At 35.3% G+C, this 24380-nt stretch overlaps 1 protein-coding gene across 1 annotated transcript in view; it reads left to right on the forward strand.

Annotated features, from left to right (window-relative positions):
• The window catches only part of LOC150087437 (ATPase family AAA domain-containing protein 2-like), a 450193-nt gene that overhangs the window by 291832 nt on the left and 133981 nt on the right, over positions 1-24380 (forward strand). The window contains exons 20-21 of the mRNA XM_090372484.1: positions 4769-4891; positions 15873-16118. Of these exons, the coding sequence (XP_090228610.1) occupies positions 4769-4891; positions 15873-16118 (369 nt within the window). The remainder of the gene's footprint in view (positions 1-4768; positions 4892-15872; positions 16119-24380) is intronic.

Below are 24380 nucleotides of genomic sequence, written 5' to 3' on the forward strand. Positions count from 1 at the left end.
GGGGCAAATCTTAAAAAACAGAAACCAATCGAGAAAATAGCCAGGGTTTACTTCGCTTAATTGGGACAGCATGCCGTTTAATTGGGGCAGGAGACCGCAGCACTGGAGATTACCCTACGATTGTCTATTACCACGTGGTTCGGTCGAAATTCTGGAGGTCACAACCATAAAACAATAAAAACAATTATCATTCACCTGTTTATTGGGCTTTTCTGTTAGTGAAATCTATCATAAACAGACAGTAAGCTCGATCTTACTGAATTTGCGATAACACTGACAGCTGGAATTCTGTGGGTTATTATGGTGAAATGTGTTTACACTTCCATGAAATCTTCAATCATATAAAAAAATTAATTTTCATAATCTTCTGTTCATTCCTATTTTTAAAGCTTCGTAACTCTTTACTCCGTTCTCACTTGCGCATATCGCATTACTTGCAATTTGTGTGTGCCTTGTTCTTTGTTATTGATTGCTTATATTTTTACTGTTTTAAATTTTAACCCCCGCCCACAAATGTCAGTGAACAGAAATGTCAACTAGTTCGTAGGTACATATTGCAGTACGTATTAATTATTCCGATTATCACATATGTTCTTCCGATTTTCACATATGTTCTTCCGATTTTCACGTATCATTTAATTTTTTAATTGGTAAGGTAATAAAGGGTAAATTTGTGCTTAATATATCTTTGTTTTTATAGCCTGTGGATAATATTCCTCCTATTTTTGCTAATTAGAATCGCTATTTAATAGAATTTAAATTCAATTCACAAACGTGATCACAATGACCGGCGCTTACTACACATTGTATAGTGAACGGTACTTTACTATGGTGAGTTCATCGTAATGTGATTTGATTGTACAGTGAATCAATTATAAGGGGGGGTTACATTGTATTTTTAACTATTTACATGAAACTGCGGATAATTGGGGCAGCCGCTTAATCGGGCCAAAATGCACTAGTCCCGATGTGTCCCAAATAACCGGAATGGACTGTATTAGCTATTTCTTAGTTGGTATGAAAGTCTAGTGCTTCTATTATTAATTCTTTGAATGCTTCCCATTTAGAATTTGTTGACGGTAACTCATCAGTTGGTATGACTATTAAAGAAGCACTTCAGGATCATATAGGTAAGGCTTCAGTTATAGTTTGGAAACAGCATGGGTTTGTTAAAGGGAAGGATTGGATACTATGATGTGGTCACAAAGAAACTGGATGCAGAGAATAATTTTGATATCGTATACAGCAATACCCCGCATAGCACTGATAATTGGTACCGAAACTATTCTGTGTTATGTGAAACCGTGCTGTGATTGAGGTAAAATTATAATGGGTTTTAATTGAATGCATACCAGAGAAACAGTCCATAAACAAATTATAATAAACCTATAAACAATTTGCACTTGATAGCCAATTAAAAGGATTTGAAAAAAATATATATTGCAAAAATTTAATTAATGAAAAGGTAACAGCATGAGAGATGAGAATAAAACTTTATTGTTTATTTAGGTATTTCAATAATGAAGTCGTCTCTTCTTTTTCTCGGCATACAAGTCTTTGTAGCATCGAATCCCGCCTTGTAAAATTTGCCGTATCTTGATGCCATGTTCAACGTTACGATCTCCATTCATAATCACCTCGCAGGCCATGTAAATCTCCCGAAAAACTTTCTCCAATTCTTCTGTAGAAAATTCTTTGGCAGTTGTTTGAACTTGAAATTCAAAACCAGTGGGACCATTTGCCAAATGGGTCAAAACATGTTGCCAAAGGAAAGTCATGTTGTTGACAGTGATTTCTAGCCAAGATGCTGATATATTTTCGATCGTATTTAAAGGGGTTAAAAAATAAATTGTGAAATGAAAAGTTTGAAAAGCTATCACGTTGTCTCGTCATAATGGAATTAAGAATACCGAACACTGTTGCATGTTGCTGCTGACTGCCTGATGGGAGCTGTTGGCATATATGCACATGTGAGACAATATAGTTGGCACCGCAGCATGTATATACGTGTCTAAGGCAATTGAATGAGTTTTAATGTGTACAGTAAATTTTCAACTTAAACTTAATTGAAAACTGTGTTATAGTGAAACCCGTGCTGTTTGAAGCCATTCTAAGCGAGGTATTGCTCTACTTGGATCTTAGGAAGACATTTGATACTGTCGCACTTGGAAGACTTCTGTACAAATTAGAACCTTGTGGTATTAAAGGCAAGTTGCTACTATGGATAAAGGGATGGTTAAGTGGGAAAAGACAAAAAGAGTGGTAATCAACAAACACTGCTCTTCCTGGACTAATGTTATTAGTGGAGTCCTCCAGGGTTCAATGTTGTTTTCTGTATATATTAATGATATTGATGAAGGCATTCATGTGCCTCATGCCCATATTCTCAGGCAAAATGATGTGAACCAAACCAAATGCCAGAGGTGTCTCTTTAGCGGTTCTCAAACAGTGGTTCATCAATCCATGTGAATGAAAATGCAGCCTTTACTGATGTTTTGATCATTTTGGGTTTGCCAGCAGGTAATAGATTCTGTTCTCTTTCTTCATCTTAAAGTGAAAATTTTCTCCTCATGGTACCTTTGAGACTACTTTAAAACTGGTTTTTCATCATATTATCAACTCTATAAAGTGTAACAAGCATTTTACTTTTCCATGGCTGACTTTTCAAGTTCACAACCAAATCTAATGTTCAGACATTTCATGCATGTAACAAATGAGGAAAAAGCAAGTGTTCACTAAAAGCAGTATTCCAATAGATTTGTGGGTAATATTTTGTGCATATTCATGCATAGTTTTCAGTTTGCATGCAAGATGTGATAAAAAATGTGACAAAACGTGATCAAAAGATGTCACAATAATTTAGATGCCACTATGTGTTTAAGAAGTATAAAATCATTCACTGAAGATTTTGATAACCTTGAATGCATATTATTACATCTCGTGGGAACAGCCACTGAAAACTCCAAATATTCATCATAAATAGCTCATACATACCCATTTCTGTTAACCACATAAGAAAAATTAATTTTGGAACATATCACCATGGTTAGATTTATTCGTAAAGTGTCACAGTAATTGAGTTCATTAATAGTAACAGCACATACTCTTGACTTCAAGGAGATGTTTTGTCTCCCATGAGAACCTAAAAATTGGTTTTAGACCAATATTATATTGAATTGAGTAATATTTTGGGATACAATAAAGGTTATATGTGTAAGATAAACTATGTAAGAAATTGTGTTAAATTGGTTTTAACACAACATTGTGTGCAAAGCATGAATATCATCGAGCGGATGTGAAAGAGCAAGTGGTAATTGTGCAGTATTAAATATTGGGTTGGGGAGTGATGTTGTTTTTTAGTTGCAGCTTTTCATGCATCCTGAATAGTTATGAGTGGCAAAGTTTACCTGCATACACGGACTGAAGAAACATTGCTGTTTTTTTATAGCTGTTGGTGATATGACAAGATTTAATTAGATTTATTAATACAGGTAGTTCCCGCTTTACAAGTTCCCCGGTTTACGAGTTTTTTTTTTTTTTTTTCAAGTATCAACAAAATCGAAAATATGAATATTAATTGCAAAAAATGAATGTTAAACATCCATAAATACCACATTTCAAACCACGCACGTAGCTATACAATACAGTGTACCCCGCTTTAAGATATTAATCCATTCCAGAGCCACCATCGTATTGTGAAAATATCATAATGTGAACCCGATAACACATTGTTTTTTGGTAATTCGTTCCACAACCTCGGAAGTTGAAATTTTCGCTATATAACTCTCTAAAAGGTTGTTTTTTATAGTGTAAATTGTATTAGTTACCAATTCAAATCATTAAAATGCACTACACTTTCATTGTTATCATATGTTCTGTTATAAGAACCAATTTTGAACGGCTTTGTGATATTTTTCTAACGCACGTTTCTGGAGGTCACTACCATAAAACAATAAAAACAATTTGCACTTTCCAGTTTATTTGGCTTTTCTGTTAGTGCAATCAATTATAAACAGGTGGTAAACTATGTTATTGCATTTGCAAAAATACCGATAGTTGGAATTGTGTGGTTTTTTATGTTACTATGGTGAAATGTGTTTACCCTTTACTGAAATCTTGAATCATATAAAAAACATAAATTTTCAGAATCTTCTCTTCATTCCTTTTGTTTTTTTAAGCCTCGTAAACTTGTTACTCCACGCAAATCATGTTAGTTGCAATTTTTGCATCCCATTAAAAAATGCTTATGCATGCTATTGAAATTTATAACAAAAAGAGAAGATTATCTTGGAAACAAACGCCTCTTGAAGCATTTCTGAAGAAGATGACTCCTTGTGCAAGAAACTGAGTGCTGAGCCAATAATGAGTGATCAACAAGTGTGCATTTAGTCGATGATGACGATCACAGAGTAGTAAGATCTTACTACTCTGTGATGATGATGAATAAACATTCTTTAACATTTGTAAGTCATAAATAATTTCTTTATTATTATAATTTGCTTGATTTTACAGGCTACGTTTTCATTTCTTTGGATAAATCAATCATTGTTTAATCATAAGCTAATTAGCTAACTAATTTCATTGTTTAAGAATGTAACCCCTATTTTTAACATTATGCCTATGGGAAATAAATTCCCTCTTTACGAGCACACACTAGGAAGGAATTAATTCGTAAAGTCTTGAACTACCTGTATTTTCACATAAAATGCTCTGTTAAATTTATTATGTATGTTAAAGTTTTGGTCTCTTTTTTTTTTTTTTTTAATAGATAAAATGATTCGCCATCGTGCTTGTGCCTTGAGAGACAGTGCCCATGCTATAGTTGCTAGTGATCTTGATGAAGCATTTGAAAAAATTTGTGAAGAAATTCATGAAGCACGGAACTTAAGAGGTAATTTTCATATTATTTAATGATTGCCGTTTGTTTCCTTTTCCCAGTCTGGAGCAATCATTAAAAGCAAAGCTCACATTTACTTTCCTTTCCATGTGCATACTTAATTCTTCCAAAGTTGTAAGTTACTTGTAAGAGGCACTTTAATCAATCAAGCGTAAATTTTTGATAAATTGTTCTTGAACCTGAAAAACTGAATACCATCAATGCTAAATGTTGCCATCCCCCCCCCCACACACACGCATGCCATTTATTATTAACAATAAATTGGTTGTTTGTTATTGTCAAGTCACGGAATCACCACCGCATATCCTCGGAGCAATATGGCCTTAGTTGCTAATGCTCCTAAAAACCAAATAACCTTCTGTTATTGTCAAGAACTTATAATACTCTCCACTATCTTAATATCACTACATAATTTGGAACATTTAAGCTTAGTGATCCACTAACAATAATCTTTACAAATATACAATTTATATTTACAGTAGTATTCTTTATTCAAAAAATTATTATTTATGTTAGGTAAATTAGAGAAAATTAACTGGGCCCAATAATACCAGTTCCCAGTTTCTCTCCCCCCCCCCCAAATTTCTTTATAAGAGAAACTTTCTCAGTAGAGGATTTAATTTAATTCTTATCCTTAGCATATAGCTAAATTACTAATTTCACCCTAAGTGGTGAACTGTATGTGTTACCAGCAAAGTGCCAGGCATTGTATAGAATGCCTGGAACTATATGAACTTTGTCTCATATATTATAAACTTTTTTGATATTTTATTATAACGTTTAACAGATATACACTGTCTTTCCATTAATATCTTGATATATCATTGATAGTTGATCACATTCTACCCAATTGAAATGTGTCAGGCACAATTATAAATATGTTCACATGCCTTTGAACTGATGCATCTTCCAAAATGAATGGAAAATGCCTCCATCAATGAAAACAGACTTCAAACACGGAATGATAATAAGTTGCCGCATAAGCAGTCAGTCTGTACATGACATTTCAATGGCACTGAAGATACCTAGGTCAAAAAGTGATGATGTGATCTACAAATGGAAACAGACTTGTGCTGAAACCATCAAAACAACCCTTAAAACCCAAACCTGACAGAACATGGCAGGAAAACCCTGCAAAGAATTGTCCACTCAAAATACAAGTCAACATATCACATCACACATGGGCCTTCAGTGAGGTAATTGGGACACATGTCAGGGCGCCTCCGTAGCCAGGTGGGAAGGAGCAGCCGTGCGTAGCACACGCTTCTTGATTAGACTGGGGTTCGAGCCCGTCACCACCAAATACGGAGGATGCAGAAAGGTCAGGGAATGACCACCACATATCCCGGAGCAATATGGCCTTAGTTGCTAATGCTCCTAAAAACCAAATAAACAACAACAACACATGCCAGCACCAGTACAATGAGCAGGGCACTGCACTATATCGGTTACCACTACCACACAGCTGCCCACATGCCATTTATCACTCTGAATAATGTCAGATACCAGCTATCTTGGTGTAAGGCCTTCTATTCTTGGGCCATAGACCAATAGAAAGCAGTGTTTTGGAGTGATGAGCGAGTCATGGTACATCATCCAGTCTGATGGTTGTGCCTGGGTGTGACAGATACCGAAAGAAATCTACTTGCTGGATTGTATTATCCTGACAGTGAAGTTTGGTGGGGCAGCGTAATGGAGCATGAGGTCTGCCTAGATGTCCTGGACAATAATGTATTACCTACATTGTGGCAGCACATCGGGGGAAGGCCCATACCTGTATCAGCATAACACTTCATTCAGTCATACTGCTTGCATTGTGACAGACTGGTTTAAGGACTTGATCTTCGAAAAAATTGGATTGGCCTCAATCCTATGGAGTACCTCTGGAATGAATTGGATCATCAGGTGCAAATGAGGAGAAACCGCCCAAAAAACAGAACTGGCCGCTGGTTTGAAGGACAAATGGTGGAAAATATCACAGAACAATTTACAAGAAATTTGTGGAGAGTGTTCCACATAGTCTAGAGTGTGTGTGTGTGTGTGTGTGTGTGTAATATCTATTACACACACAATCCACGTAATCATTGAATCTTAATGGTATAGCAGTTTCACTACTTGTCATTCATTTGGAGAAGTCTGGGTTTGAATCCTCTCAGAGGCTGGACCAATTTTTAAAAGTTTCTTTGATCAGGTAATTAGCTGACATTGGTAGAGTGAATAGAATTTTGCCATCCAAGTTATTCAGAGTTTTCAGCATGCACAGTGTGGAAACCAGCTCTCAAACACGCACTTCTATAGACATAATATACAAAATGCAATATGGCCTTAAATACTAATATGCTACATAAATAATAACAACACGAAGTGCCTCTCACAGGGGTGGGTAGGAATTCCATACAGCTCACTGCTATAAATCCTGACAAAAAAACCTTTGGCACTTTCCATACAAGATTTATTTGGTTCTGGAATTGCAACTGATTGGAAAGTTAAGTGCATAGGTGGTTTGCAGATTTCTTCCTAGCTCCCTAGAATATATCTACAGTTTAATCTCAGGCTTGACATTGTAATATGAACAGACTGAGATGAAAACGTCTTGTCAGGCTGTACATTTACCAATCTTGTCTTTATCTTTCTATACTACCTTTTACTACCGTGTAGCATCTCCCAGTTGCTATGTTATTCATTGGATTACTGCTTTCCATATGCTATCTAGTTTATCAATGCTAATCCTCACTTACCTCACGTGCTTAGTTTTTCTGGGTATTGTTGGAGTGGTATACCTGATGTCATTAACCAACCCTCCCAGCCTTTGTATCTTTTACAAACTTATTGAGCATGGTATACCTTCATCATTATCATAATAAATATATTAAATGGTAAAGGGCTCAGCACACTGAACCCTGAAGATCTCTACTAATATCATTAGACCAAGAAGACCCATGCCCATTTATAATCATCCTCTGTCTTATCCACTCAACCATCCTTTTATCCATAGCTGTAACTTGCCCCTAATGCCACACTGCTCCAATTTGTATACATTAGTCTTTCATATGGAACAGTATCAAAAACTTTTCTGAAATCTAAGTATATGATATCAAAATTATTTTTTGCATCCAGTTCTTTTGTTACTACATCTTAGCAGCCATGATGCTGGAGCACATATTATTGGTTACATGTTTATTATTGTTTGCATATTATTGGGATGCACCACAACATATTATTGGTTACATGTGCTTGGTTTCTCGTGCTATAGTAACAGAATCACTCCAGCACATGTAACCAAGGTTGCACTTATGTAACTGAGGATTGAGTTTAGATTACAATCATTGTTACTTGTTATTGGATAGTTTGTTCCGTATAATGTATTGTATTTCTGTTTGTCATTAAAAAAATAAAAAATCACTTTTGTACCCTGTACACACAAAAGATGTTTTTTGTGTAAATATCTTTGATGACACCTACTGAATTTCGAACAGCTAGAACCGAAATCATGAACGGTGTAATTTATGCTCATGCCCCCTACTTACTCTACTGAATCAGTGGTAGTGATAAATAAGATACACACGCCTGCTGCTTACTCAGCCGAATCAATGTTTGGGAGAGGTTAGGCCAATAGCCTAATTATCCATTTGATTGTAGCCATTTGTTGAATAGTATGATTGCAACAATACAAGTATTTGTATTGTTACAATCATACTATCATGTTACTCTGTCAAGCTTTGTCACCAGTGACACATGCATCGCTAATGAGAACTGAAAGAAATGACAGCATCCATGCATAATACGCTATTGAAACTATGACTTGGCTCAGGAACTCAACGAGTACAAGCACAAAATGATAATGCTGCACATTCCATTTTGCAATGAGGAAACAGATACTGTCAAAAATGAAATATGTCAAGGTCTACGACGACAACGAAGAGCTCATACTAGATCAAAAATTGTATGAATTGGACTTGGACATTCGCAAAACGATGGAAATATGTAAGATGATGTGTCAAGAGGACGGCAGTGACTCTGACAAAGCACGTGGTAATGACCTGCATAGCCTTGTAAAGAAACTACTAGAAGAAGACCCCCTTTCAAAACTTTTACAGCCCCGGGTGCCAAGCGTTATAGTGATCAAGCGAATTTCAGAGTGATTCATAGAGCGTTTACTCAGAGCCAAAGTTCTTATTTAGTTTAAAAAGTTTTTTTACATTCTCTTTAATTAATAACTTAGTCTTACAAATTGTAAGCAAGTTTTAAGAAAGGAAATCCACCTTTATCACCTTTCTAGTGCAGAAATGCATTGAGTCTGCTGCTGGTTCAAATCAGTAAGGCGACTTCAATCAGGTGATCTTCTAATAGAAACAACTCAACCTCAACATTCTGTAAAGCTATTAAAGCTCACAACTTTTGGAGGACACCAAATAAAACTTACTCCCCACGCTACCTTAAACTCCTCAAAGGGAGTAATAACAGAATGGGACTTATTACTTGTACCAGAGGAGGAAATTGTCCAAGAATTACACGATCAAAAAGTCATCCAAGCAAGGAGAATCATGACCCAAAAAGACGGTACACTCGTTCCAACAAGAAGCATAATTCTTACCTTTAGCACTAACTTACCAACATCTGTGAAAGCAGGCTACCTGCATTGCCGTGTCCGACTATACATTCCGAATCCCATCAGGTGCTACAAATGCCAAAAATATGGACACTCCCAGACTGCATGTCGAGGTGAGGCAGTATGTCCCAACTGCGGGTCAAAAGACCATAACCAATCCATCTGATTGTGCCACTACCACTCAGCATTGCCCAAATTGTAAGGGTAACCACACAGCTTTCTCAAAAACATGTGAATTATGGAAGCAAGGAAAAAAAATTCAAAAATATAAAGTAGAGAACAAAGTGACATACTCAGAGGCAAGGAGACAGATAATCAAAACAGAGACAAAGCAAACATACGCCACAGCAGCTCAATCTTCACAGTCTGTAGGGATCCAAACTGAAGTATCGATTCATCCAAATATATCAATTGCGAACTGGGCACGTTCGTTGCTTTCTGTTTCAAAACAGTGTCCTACACAAGGTCCAATAATACCCCAATTACCATACCAACGGAGGCCGCCTCAACAATAAAACCAAAAGTAATAGAAACCAAGAAACTGCAAACATCCACCACCGGAATGGACATTGACGAACATCACGATTCAGAAGATACGTTTTTAGAATTACATGCAAGTGATGAGATGGATGTGACCCGACCCGTCTTTCCTAGGAAAGACAAAGCAAAAATTGATCGATACAAGCAAGCTGCAACTAAAAAACAATCAGAGTCGAAAACAACACAAAAAACCACATAATGGAAAAAATCCTTCAGTGGAATTGCGGAGGATTTCGGAATGCAAAAGATGATTTGCAAGATCTAATCGGTCGGTATGATCCAGTTGGCATAGCCTTACAGGAAGTTCTTCTAAATTCACGAGTGTGTCCTTCCATCAAAAATTATACCATCTTTAGACGAGATAGGAGGATTGACACGCCAGCTCATGGAGCGGTGGCTGTCATTGTCAGAAATAACATTCCATCCAAGTATGTTTCCCTTCAGACTCCTTTTGAAGTAGTGGCAGTGCGCATTGAAATTGGTATCACCATTACAATAGCCTCTATATATATCTCCCTCCTAATTTTGCTTTCTCCTCAGATGATTTAGAAAAGCTAGTAGATCAGCTGACATCTCCTTTCTGCTTACTGGGTGACTTGAATGCTCATCATCCTCTATGGAGATCGCCAAAAATTGACAAAAGGGGTAAAATAATAGAATTGCTGCTTGATGCTCATAACCTTACTCTGTTAAACACTGGTGAACCCACCTATGTCCATTTTACTACAGGATCCATGACTGCAATAGACCTTTCAATCTGCTCTCCCTCCATTTATGCCAATATGGGGTGGTCAGTTCTCGATAACCCGCTAAACAGTGATCACTTACCGATTCTTTGCAATATTCAAACACAAGTAAACTTGTCTCCATTGCAGCAATCCACGTGGAAATTCTATAGGGCAAACTGGCATAAATTTTCCTCCCTAATCCAGTTTGATGATGTGATAGTCCAGTCTCAGCCCATAGATAGTGTCAACGATCATATAACGAATCAAATATTACAGGCTGCAAATTCTGCAATACCAAAATCTTTACCTGGGAAACGCAGACAGAGTCGTTACTGGTGGAATCAGGAATGCACACATGCTAAACAGACAAAAAATCGAGCTTGGAATCTGTTTAGAAAATTTCCTACAACTGCTAATTTTATTAACTTTAAAAGACTCGAGGCCAAATTCCGCCAAATAAGAAGAAAAGCAAAGAAAGATGCCTGGATAAGTTTTACTTCCACCATAAACAAGGACACGGACTGCAAACTCATCTGGAAGAAAATTCAAGCATTAACAGTAAATTTGTGCAGTCCCCAGCCTCAATCCTGAACTGGAAAGGGCAAAGAATTGTCTGATCCAAAAGAAATAGCAAATGCATAGCTGAGTCTTTCGCCAGTATATCAGCAGTGTCCACATACAGTGAAACCTTCCAAAAAATTAAGGCATCTGCAGAACAAAAAATTAATTTTTATACTAAGGCATCTCAACCATAGCCGACCGGGCTAGCAGGGTGGGTAAAGTGCCTGCCTGGCAACCCAAAGGTCGCGGGTTCGATTCCCGCCTCGGGCTTGGGTCAAAATACTGCAAAAAACCTTGGGAGGTGCATTATGGCCACAGAAGCCTATGTGCCAACAACTACCAAAAAAAAAAAAATCTCAACCATACAATCAGCCATTCACGTTAAAGGAACTTTTTGAGTCTCTAAACAAAACATCAAGTACTGCTGCCGGCCCGGATGGAGTATGCTACATAATGTTAAAAAAGTTAAATAATAAAGCAGTAAGTTCCCTATTGAGATTCTACAATCAAATATATTTAGAAAATACTTATCCGCACTCATGGCGTCACTCAATTGTACTGGCCTTTCCGAAGCCAGGTAAGGATCATACCATACCGAATAATTACAGGTCAATATCGCTGACTAGCTGTTTAGGCAAAGTCTTAGAAAAAATGGTGCACAGGCGGTTAACGTGGCTTCTGGAAACAAACAATCTGCTAAACTGAAATCAGTATGGTTTTCGGAAAAACCACTCAACCTTAGATGTGATGATTAAAGCAGAAGCAAATATCCACAATGCTTTCATCAGGAGACAACATCTGGTTATGGTCAATCTCGATATTGAGAAAGCGTTTGATACCACTTGGCGATATGGTGTCCTTCAGGATCTTCAGTCTGAGGGGGCAGTTACCCCAATTTATACAAAACTTCCTACACTACAGAACGTTTCAGGTCAGATATAGGAACGCTATATCCAAATCATTTGAACATGAGGAGGGTGTACCGCAGGGTTCCATCCTGAGTGCAACACTATTCACAATAAGAATTACAAATATAACACAAGACATACCAAAAACAGTTGAATCATACATGTTTGCCGATGACCTGATTATCTCTTGTCAGTCACAAACCATGATTTCCATTGAAAGGCAGCTTCAACTGTCCATAGCCAGAATAGAATTGTGGACTCAACGGAATGGCTATTCATTAGTAGAAAATAAATCGACTGCAATTCATTTCTGTAAAATACGAAAATTACATCCAGATCCTGAAATATATTTAAAGAACAATCGGATTCCTCTTACCAACAATTTTCGTTTATTGGGTTTATATCTAGACAGTAAACTTAATTTTTCCAATCACATAGCCTACCTTAGAACGGCCTGTCAGAAGAAATTAAACATCTTAAGAGCTGTGTCATCTAACTCCTGGGGTGCTGATAGACACTCCCTCACACATCTTTATAAAAGTTTTATCCGGTTCCGCTTAGATTACGGGTCACCTGTCTATGATTCTGCAAGAAACAATTCCTTGTTACGTCTGAAGACTGTTCAACATAGTGCCCTAAGGATAGCCACAGGAGCCTTCAGAACGTCTCCAGTCCACAGCCTGTATATTGACGCAAATGAACCGCCATTACACCTTAGACGAAAATCCTTACTATGTAGCTATGCTGCAAAAATAAAAAGTATTCCATCTCATCCTTGCTGGGAATACCTGTTTGACCCTCAGTATGAAATGCTATATCGTAATAAACCTAATGAAAACCACCCTGCGGATATTAGATTGCAAGAACTGATGCTCAGTTGGAATATTAACTTCCAGCATATCCTTGAAGACGTAGCTCCTCCTGAACATCCCTGGTCTCATTACTCACATCTCTGTGATAATTTCTTTCTGAGATGGAGAAAAGGCTCCCTGCCAAACAACAACTTCCAGCAGCTGCATAAAGCCCACGCCTTAGAAAACGCAGAGAAATTTCATTTATATACAGATGGCTCCAAAACAGATGAAGCTGCAGAAGAAATTGCTGCAGCAATTTCTTCTGCTTTTTTCAATAGCTGTGTCTCTTCCTACAGAATGCAGTATCTATACCGCAGAACTGTATGCAATAAAACTAGCTCTAGATAATATAACCAAACAGCAAATCAAAAAAGCTCTTATATACACCGACTCCTTAATTGCCGTCACTGCCATTCAATCTACTACTTTTTCCCAACATCCCATTCTGAAACAGATACGGTCTCAATTATACCAATATCAAACATCCAAACAGTTGGTTACCTTCTGCTGGATCCCTGGGCATGTCGGCATCCCAGGTAATGAAAGTGCAGATTGTGCTGCTAAATATCCTACCAGTGGATCATTCTATCATCTGAAAGTCCCACACATTGATTATAAATCCACTGTTAAAACAGCATGTAGGCTTCAATGGACTAATCTGTGGCAAACACAAGTGAATAATAAACTGTTTCAGATTAAAAAAGAACCTCAGTTGTGGACTTCCAGTTTCAGGAAAAGCAGACATGAAGAAGTGATTTTGTCAAGACTCCATATTGGACACTCATATACAACTCATTTGTTCTTGCTTATGGGAGAAAACCCACCTCAATGTCCATTCTGTCAGATTCAGCTAACAATCAAACATATTCTAATAGAATGCCCTAATTATTCAAGTAACAGGAAATCTAGTTTTTATTCTGCATCCAATCTGCTGGAACCTTTAAATTTACTACACATACTTGGAAATAATGCTAATTTTGAAGCACTGTTTAGATACTTGAAGAGCATAAATGTATATAATGACCTCTGACAACAGTTATATTAATAACTCAGTCATAAGTTAATAATGAAAAGGCACAATATGGCCCAGGAGGCCCTTGTGCCAAAAAACCCAAAACAACAACAACAACAAAACTTTTACAATCATCCAAACAGCAAGATGAATGAGGATCTAAAGCCCGCCATACTCAACTGGCTCAGCGCAATTGCAAAGAAACACAAAAACTTGATCAATGAGGACTTCTGCAACTCAATATTCATATTCACAATATGAGATATAACTTAAAACGATGCCGTTTTATTAATAATCTGATTTATTCAGATATAGCTATGTATTCCTGATGCATTTGCACTATATTTATACATAGGACTTCTGCAACTTAATGATAATGGCCAATGACAAGCAAAAGATTCTACTTATATGTGTAATTTGGAGTCTGTTATCTCCCATTCGCAAACCGATTCAAATATTCTTGACCAGCCCAGCTGGTTGCTGAAAAACGTTTATTATTCGCCTTGATGGAAATATACAATTCGCCTTGATGGAAATATACAATCGCTGAGCACATCCAAGATCCACCTCCCATGATCCTTTGCTTTAAATGCTTTACTTTACTTTAAGTTTTGCAAGATATCCATTTTGCTGGTTACCAGAAGGTCTCTGCCATGGGTGGCAATGGTTAACCCAAAGCCACCTAAGTGGTATGCCCCAAATCATAAACGTTTTTCCACAACCAGCTGGTTTATGCCAGCTCTGAGTACATCCAAAATCACATCCCATGAACGTTTGTGCAATCTCCTGCCCAACTCCATTTTCGTTATGAAACAGAAATAACATCATTTACACTTCGCAAAATCATGACAGATTTTACTACCGTCCGAAATTTAGTAGGTGCCGTAAAAGGTGTTTACACATAAAAAAAAAAAAAAAAAAAAAAAACAAGATTAGACCAGTTTAAGTGTGTTACTGTTTGTTTTTTAAGAGAATTTGTTTGTGATTGAAGATAAGTTTACTTTGAATTTATTGAGTGATGTGATGCCACTCTGGTAGGTTTCTGAACCACCCACATAAATGAATTTATTTCAAAAATGTAACTGGAATAAACACACAATTGTTTATTATCCCAGTTCTAGCAGAGGGTTAGCCCCTATCTTGTGTCACCTTTTTAAAATCTTACTTCATTAGTGTTTTTCCTTCTGCATAGAAATATGCTCGAACCCAACCAATTTCCTTTTAGAAATTGGTTGGGTATGAATCCATACCTTCCAATTACCATCCTATTGCCAATTCTATTCTTTCCAATCAGCATCCTACTGTGCTTTGCAACCTTCCTAAAGTTATGTGGAAATCCATTACCACAAACTCCTACACTATCTTTCTTTCAGCTAATTAATGCTCACAAATATATGGATTCTGTTAGTGTCAATCCACTGGTTATATTTTAGTTCATATTGCTCATTTAAATTGTTAGTGAATGCTCTTTCCTGCCACAATGGTGAGAAGCTGCCAGTATATAAAAGTCAAGAATCATGATATAATGATCATTGATATAATCATGATATGAGTCAAGAATTCATGATGACCAAGTGAAAGATAGAGGAAATTTAACCATAATAAAATTGAGTTGCAATTGTTAGTAAATCTCAGCATGACTAGTTTCCAAATACTGTCAGTTTGGTAGCTCAACTTTTGATCATAGTTACTTCTCTTATAAGCCAGAAAGTTCTATTTTTAATGAAGTATTGAAGAAGTTTTTTTATATTTGTCATTTTTAGGGGAAACTCTTGCAGAATATGCTCCGAAACCATACCATGTTTTGCCAAAGAGGGAATCTCTTATTAGCATCGAAAGAAATTTATCCCTATCAGCTGAAAATGTCCCATCAGCAAGTAACAAAAATGATAATTCTACTTTATCGCAGTCATATCCAACAAGATTTAGCCGCCGTATTCGCGGAATGGCATCCACACCACCAACTTCCGACATTGAATTATTAAAAAAAACACCAGAACAGCCACCAGGTAATTATTCAGAAGGGACAAAAAAAATTATATTTTCATGTTTGTCATTTTTACAAATATTTCTAGCTGTTATTACTTCGTAGATATAACAGCTAGAAATATTTGATGAGAGTTTAGCAAGTTCCTAGGGTAATTTCTAATTTCATGCAATATTTTCAAATATAATAATGAAACACAGATATTAAACTTTAAAGAAAAAAAATATATATACGGATATGCACTTATACATGCAAAACTGATTATTATAATTATTGCAGTTATTATTCAGTCCATGGTGGCTCCTAGAGAATACCCAGAAACAAACTAAAATAAATTATATCCTGGAGGGGGGGGGTAATAGTAAAATTAGATCAAAACCCCAAAAATCGGTGCAAAGTGACTTCTTCCTGAAAGTTTTTATGCACCTTACCCTAGAATAAATTCCAAAGAATGAATCTAGTATTGCCAAAAACCCCCCACTTCAAGAAAATAAAAAATAAAAAAAAAACATTAAAAGTAATATGAGAATTTTTTTGGAAAATAAATAAATTCCAGATTAAATCTGGAATTAACCTGGATATTTAAAATCCTGACTGCCAGACTACTTAAGGTGAAAAATTCACTCGATTGAGGACACTCGGACTCTTGACCCTAAGGATATACTTTAATGGAGTATTATTGGATTTAATGGAGTTATAAAAAAAAATAAATTCCACCTTTTCTTTGTATTATAGCTCATTTTAGTCTATATCTGGGTATTCTTTCTCCCACAATAAGATAAACTCTTGAGGAAGGATTCAGTAATAATTGTAACAATTAGTTTAGTAATGACTGTAATAATTAGTTTGCAAATGGAAAAATATATATTTTTTTAAAATACATACCTATTCTTGAAGCATTGTGAAGCTTAATTGTGTTTTTCGTCACTACCTGCAGCATATTTAAAAATGTGTATCATGTAGTAAGCATCATATTCTTATATATAGTTAATTCCCCTGAATTAAACAGAATGCTGTCATTCTAAGATATGATTGAAATTTCCCTTTCTTATCAAGAGAAGTAATTTAAGAGTTGGAAATCATACATTAGTTTTACTTATTCAAAATCATATTCTTATAACTTTCAAAAGTATTTTCCCTACAAAGTCTGAGTTAATTCCCTAGACACATTTCTCCAAAACTGCACTGGTGAAACATTGGTTATTTATTATTATTATTTTTTTTTTTTTTAATATCTTGACTGGTCATAATATGCTTTATTGAAATGGAAACCATTCATAGGATCTCTTTTCTAATTATGCATATCTTCCTTTTTTTTTTTCTCCTTTTTTTTTTTTTTTTTTTTAATTCTCTGAATCATCAGGCTATATAAAAAACTGACAGTATTGCAAACATCCATTTATTACCAAAATAGTAATAACAAATAATACTTAGTTTTTAATACTTTTACTCAACTGAACGATATAAGAAAAGGTTGAAAATTAACTATTGCATAACAGGAATAAAGGCTTCCAAATTTTATCTTATGTCTTCTAATAATGTGAAGCATTTATGTTTCTGTCATCAGTGATCCTTTTTATATCATGGTAATACAAGCTGTGGTAAGGTATTCACCTGTTATCCGGACCCAGTACATGTATCCTACATTATTAGCTCAGTGTGATGACCATTAATACCAGTGTTATGCTGGACATGAAGAAGTGCATCTCTTATAACACTGCCTCTCAAGCCATATCAGGATCAGGGGGAACCCCTGATTCTGAAAGACGAAGATTAAATGATTAAATCTAGATTAAATGCAAATAAAAATTTACTTTTAGTGATGGTGCCTATGGTGTCAGGCAAGTACTAATAATGATTTTTTACAACTTTCCACAGACCACCTGGATGGAAATCATGGGCTACTGATAGTCCACTGAATTCCGGTCAGATGAAAAAAATGGCTAAGTATTTGCAAAATGTTTTGCAGTTATGGAGGGATGAATGTATCATGAACAATATGGGATAGTGTTCCATCTTGCATAGACAGTTGCAGAAGTCGTAGCCTTATTCTTGAAGGGCAGAAATAACATGGTTAGTGAGTACTGACAATAGCATGCGCTTGTCCCATGACATTGTGATTCCTAATTACAATGTCATGGGACTATGATGTTGAAATTCCTAAAAAAGAACAAACAGTTCAGAGATAAAATCAGCTATGAACGTATGGCATACCACAATAAACAAAGATTGAAGTTGGCACTTTGTCGACAATATGTGTAGATGAATTTGCACAAATTTGATGTTAACCCTCTCACTGGTAAGTCTGTGTGTATATATGTATGTTTTCCATGGGTAGATACTCTATGGTGTCCAAATATACATTTTCAGTTTGTTTCAAAGGAGTATTTTGTGTTTGAATTGTCATGAAACTCAAGTATATGCTATTGCTGTCTATTGTGTGTGCATTTTCAGGTTTTAGCATGTACATGCTAAAATTGAATCAAGAATCAAATGATACATAAATAGGTATAGAGGATATTGCTTCATCAAAAAGGAAAGAGAAGTAGCATAGAGTTTGAAGACAATGAACAATTGGGGAGGGGGAAGAGAAAGTCCTTTCGAAGAGGGGGGTAGTGGACCTTGATTTCAAATGTTATTTTCAATTTTGATAATATCTCCCTTTGATATTGGACTCTCGAATAAAAATAGAACAAATTAATATTTAAATGCACTTATGTGCATATTTAGTTTTTTTACAAATATTTCAAATTCCATGGGAAAAACTTGTCTGTAGTATCTACACAATATCCAGAAACTCACTTGCAAAAGGATTAAACTTTGTATTGCACTATATTAACCCTTTCAGCAGAGAGTAGTTGAGTGTCATGTGGATGGATCCCCTGAAGTGAATTTTCAATAATATTGTTGCTCTCTAGAGTGTGTTTTCATGGAAATTTGAAATTTTGTAAAAATGAAAGCTTTTTACACGAATGCCTCCCAGTATTAATTGTTCTTATTTCAACTGTATTGCCAAACTAAAGTAATTGTCAAAAATCACACCAGAATTAAAGAAAAATTCATAAAAATATTTATAAATAACACTTGTTTGTTGTTACATTTGATGCAGGAATATCATGTACATCTATATAGGTATTATTATTTGATTTGGTTTTATCAAATTCAGTATCTGAATTTGATAAAACAGAAATTCTTCACTTTTGGCTTTTTTTTAAGCAAAAAATTGAAGAATTTTGGGTTTGTGAAAGAGAATTGAAGGCCACTGGGATCAATAGCTACAGTCTTCTCTGATTTTCAAACGATTTTCAGGCTTTTGTCTATTATACCTTGTGTGCGTATAGTTAGTTGAAAACACAAATCAGAGAGAAAATTTTTTTAAGAGAATTAATACATTAATTGTTTGAAGTAACCTTCAAAACCTAGACCCATGTACATACATATTGAAAGGGTTAAACAGCCTGTACAAGTCTTTTCTAACTACAGATTCATCCAGTGCCAGTCTTATCAAAACCAGATAAGTAATGTAAGAACAAACTTGGTCAATTTTTGTGGATTTCTGACTACAGAGTATTGATTTGTTACAAATTGTTCTAGCATCTGCAATGAAAGAATGATGCCCTTCTGCATCCATAGTCATAGCAACATTTCTCTTTTGAATAACTGAATATCCACCATAACTGGTAGTTGTCCTACCATGGGCTACATACATGAACACACATACCATATGGCAAAAGAGGCCCCCTCCCCCTTTCTTATCCCTTTCGGGCAATTGCATCCATGAATTGCTATTCTGTTCTGACAAAAAAAAAAAAAAAAAAAAATCTACCAGCAACACAACTTTTAAGCAGCTAAGTGCCAAATTGATTGGCTCTCATATTCATCTGCACTTTTCTAGTCTACTATGCCTGCCCAACCGTAATTGTCTCTGTCACATGCTAAATGCTTTTCAGTTACTGCTAGTTTAGTACAGTTCTGTTCAGTTCCATCTAATTATTAGTTCTGTCTACATACCTTGAAAGTGTATGCTTTAATTGTAACAACCTGTACTTTAAAAAATGAAACTTTTTTTTTTTTCCCCAATATTGGAATTCTCTCTATAACTGAGAAACTTTTTTACGTGATGAAAGGATAACTGTTTATCATGAAATGGTAGCTACAGGCATACCCCGCAATTACAACAGGTTAGGTTCCAGGCCTTTGTTGTCAAGCGGAACACTACTTTTTTTCATTCACAGATGCATGATGCCCAAAAGTTGCACAAAATTAAGCATACCACTTACCATTAACATTGCAATTAAATATTAATGCAACAACTTTCAAAATTGTTGAAGAAAGTCCCTCCATTCTGCATTTACATAAAACGTAAACAGCATTAAAGGGGCTAAAATAATTAGTAAGAGTAAAAGATAGGAAAATTTAAAAAGTAGGAGGATGCAGATATGATTAGAGAGGAGTGATCATTTTAAAACCTTACTTTGACAAAAAAATAATAAAAACCTGCTTCTCCATGACCTGAATACATTCATTTTATTTGTACACCATACTTGGGTGTACAGTATAAATTTATTGGAAGCAAATCTAGGGGGGTGTCACAGATTCTACGTCATCTGGATCTTCTTCATCTATGACTAAACGCTTCTTTGCAGGTGATTTGGATGGACTTTTTGTAGGCCTAGTTGATGCTCGAGAAGGACTTTCAGTTAATGTCGAAGACTGATTGAAGATTTGAGATGCTGGTCTTTTATGAATCCAATGAATGGTCCTTCTTTTCTTTTCTCTGTAGATTTCTCTATAACAGGCATATTGACCTAAAATACCAGCATTTACTTTGGAACTTCTTTCAAAATTGGGTCTGCCTTTTCAAAAATGGACATAGCTCCTTCTAAAAGCCTGAATGCTTTTGAAAGTTTCTTGCAAGTTATTTCTTTAGGAATGGGTTTCAGTACATCCTCAGGATGTACTGAAAAGTACATCCTGAGGATGTACTTTCCAGTAGAGACCAGAATCCTTTTCATTCCTCCTAAGCTCTTCAAGTTCTAGAAGATCTTCAGGCTCCACTTCTAGCTTTAACTGCCTTGCCATATCTACAATATTTGTAGTAGCCTCTTTTTTTCAAACATAATTTTCAAATCCTTCAAAATCATCAGTAGTAAACTGGGGACATAACTTCTTCCAAATGCCTGTAAGCATTGACTATTTCACTTCATCCCATGCATCCCTAATAGTCTTAGTGCCATCCAAGATCGTGAAGCCTTTCAGAATTCTTTTACTACATTTGCTCTAGGCATACTTTCAGAAGATTCACTGTCTATTTTCGCCTACAGCCTTAGCAAATGTTCTCCTTAGATAATATGATTTAAATGCAGCAAAAAAACTTTGGTCCATTGGTCGAAGTAATTTTCCTCCCTGAAATTAAAGTAGTATTTGCAGTGAGGAAAATTACTTAAACATTTGGGTTGAGGTTATCTAATGATTTAAGGTGGCTAGGTGCATTATCCAAAAGAAGTAAAATTTTTGAAGAGAATTTTCTTTTCTCTACGGTATTCCTTAACTGCAGGCACAAAGTAAATTGAAAACCACTCTTCAAAAAGTGATGCAGTAACCCATGCTTTTGAATTTGATTTCCAGTGAACAGGAAGACTGGATTTTGCATAATTCTTTAAAGCTCTTGAGTTTTCTGAATGAAAAATTAGCAAAGGCTACAATTTAAAATCATCTGCAGCATTGGAACATAATAAAAGGTTAGCCTATCTTTAAAAAAAAAAAAAAAGTTACTTTAAATCCTGGCATGGACTTCTCTTCCTTTGCTATAAATGTTCTTGAAGGCATTTTTTTCCAGTAGAGACCAGTTTCATTAACATTAAAAATCTGCATTTCAGAATAATCTCCTTCATCAATGATCTTGGCTAGCTCAGTAAAATTAGCTGCAGCTCTGTATCTGCACTGGCTGCTTCACCTTGAACTTTAATGTTATGGAGGTTGCTCCTATGCCTAAATCTATTAAATCAGCCTCTACTGACAGCAAATTCAGCATCCTTAGCTGTTTCCCCTCTCCTGGCTTTCATGTCTGCAAAGAGACTTAGGGCCTTATTTGCTTGGCTTAAGGGAACACTTTGGCTAGTTTGATTATCTATCCTCCCTATTAAAAGTTTTTCCATATCGGCAATAATATTGTCACGTTTACAAATTATTGTTGTACTGACTGGTGTAGCACTTCTCATTTCACTTAGAATTTTCTCTTTGTTTTAAGAACAGTAATAACTGTAGTGTGAGGTAAGCTTAGCCTACGACCTATTTCACTGTTTGGTACACTATCATCATTCAATTTAATAATTTTACTCTTTACATCTAATGTGAGAGACTGATGGCTCTTCTTATTTTCACTTTTACTAATGTACACCATTATTAATGTACAGTATTATAATACGTACTTTGATTTGTAATCAACACAGAAACGTGTAGCAGACTCTGTGTTTGGAGTGCACATCTGTTGATTTCTTGTTGGCATCATGGCATTAGTTCAGATCAGGTGTGTCAGGAATGGAGCATAGGGTACAATTAAAAAGTGTCATAAAAACAGATCATCTTAAAGCGGGGTATGCCTGTACTTACAATCTTGACTCCATTTAGTTTCGATGGAAGTTACTCTTTAGCTGATAACAATTACTGATAATAAGTGGTTATTCTGAACATGCAAAAATGAAAATGACTTTTACAAAAGTAGGTGTGATCATTACAGAATTGGTCTTCAGGTAGAACATCATCGACTTAATCTTCTCCGGAATTGAAGAGTCATTTTAGTATATGATATGACTCCACGATCCCTCTCAACTATGACCACTCACAGTATGCAACCTTGCTTACCATTTAGACAATATTTTTTAAAAGTCATTAACATTTTTTTAAATTCTTTATTAATGATATGCTCTTAAATTTTTTCTGCATGATTAACAAGCATTAATTTATATTGTATATACTGTATTTTATAAGGTAGTCATTTTTTTTATGATGTAATACTTTTTTATTCTGTTTATCACAGTGTGTTTTTAATGTGCAATTAATATGAATAACTGATCTCAAAAATGATACATGCAGAAATATGTTATTTCATAAATTACTAAAAACTGCACTAAAACTCCATGAAGTCTGAAATGTAATCTTCAGTTTTGCCACATGAAAATTTTTTTCATAAAGTGTCTTTGTCTTTTGCATAACAGAAATTTCTTCTCATTAGCATTTTGACTCCACTTAATTTTGTTTTTAATGAGTTGGTGTTCAACCTGGAATTTGGTATAAATGCTCTTCAGAACTAAGCTTGGATAGAACTAATATAACTCTAAAGCTAATCACTTAATACTAATTAAAGAATTGGTGTCTAAATGTTAAGCAACAAATCAATTTTTTTCTATTATTGCACACTCATTTAAATGAATAAAACTTAATACATTATTTGGTGAGATCATTATTTTGAAAGAACTTGTGCAATCATTATTTGATTGCACAAGTTCTTTCAAACATACAAAAAATAATAGATAATCATGTAATTCTGCCACTTTGTCACATAAGCATTTTTAAGCATATATGCATAATGCACCCATTGTCTTTGCGGTGTCTGTCCTTCCTGCGTGTAACATCTCAACTCCCAGTGGATGGAGTTACATGAAATTTTATATTTGGACCTTTTAAAAAAAGGATCTGTCAAGCTATTCCAAATTTCATTAAAATCAGACCAGTAGAAATCTGGCATTTATTATTATTTTATTATTTTTTTAAAATTATTTTATTTTATTGATTTATTTATTTTATTTTTCATCTGCATGTAATAATTTGAGTCCAGTGGATGGATTCTCATGAAATTTCATATTTTACCCTTTTAAAAAGATTTGTCAAGCTGTCCCAGATTTCATTAAAATTGGACCAATAGTAATCTGATAATTATTATTATTTTATTTTTTCATACATATCATCACGGGCTATTCATATACTGTATATTAGTTGAATTGCTGGATATTATATTATGTTTGTTGCCATGCACTGGTTGGAGGAATGAGCATGGTGGATGCACAGAAAAGAAACTTTGACAGTCCACTCATAAAAGTTTTTTTTTTTTTTTTTTTTTGCTATGAATCATGAATTATTATTATTTGCTGACATGCCTGAAATGTAATGCATTGGGTCCATTAACTAACTTGAAAATAATTAAGGCGATAAAGCATATCACCTGATTACCTTCAAAAATAGATTTGGCAAGGATAAAAGCAACCAAAACCCAACATGAGATGGT

This window comes from Mastigoproctus giganteus, chromosome 4, assembly GCF_048544385.1.
Source record: "Mastigoproctus giganteus isolate SK-2022 chromosome 4, ASM4854438v1, whole genome shotgun sequence".
In the NCBI taxonomy this organism is placed as follows: domain Eukaryota; kingdom Metazoa; phylum Arthropoda; class Arachnida; order Uropygi; family Thelyphonidae; genus Mastigoproctus; species Mastigoproctus giganteus.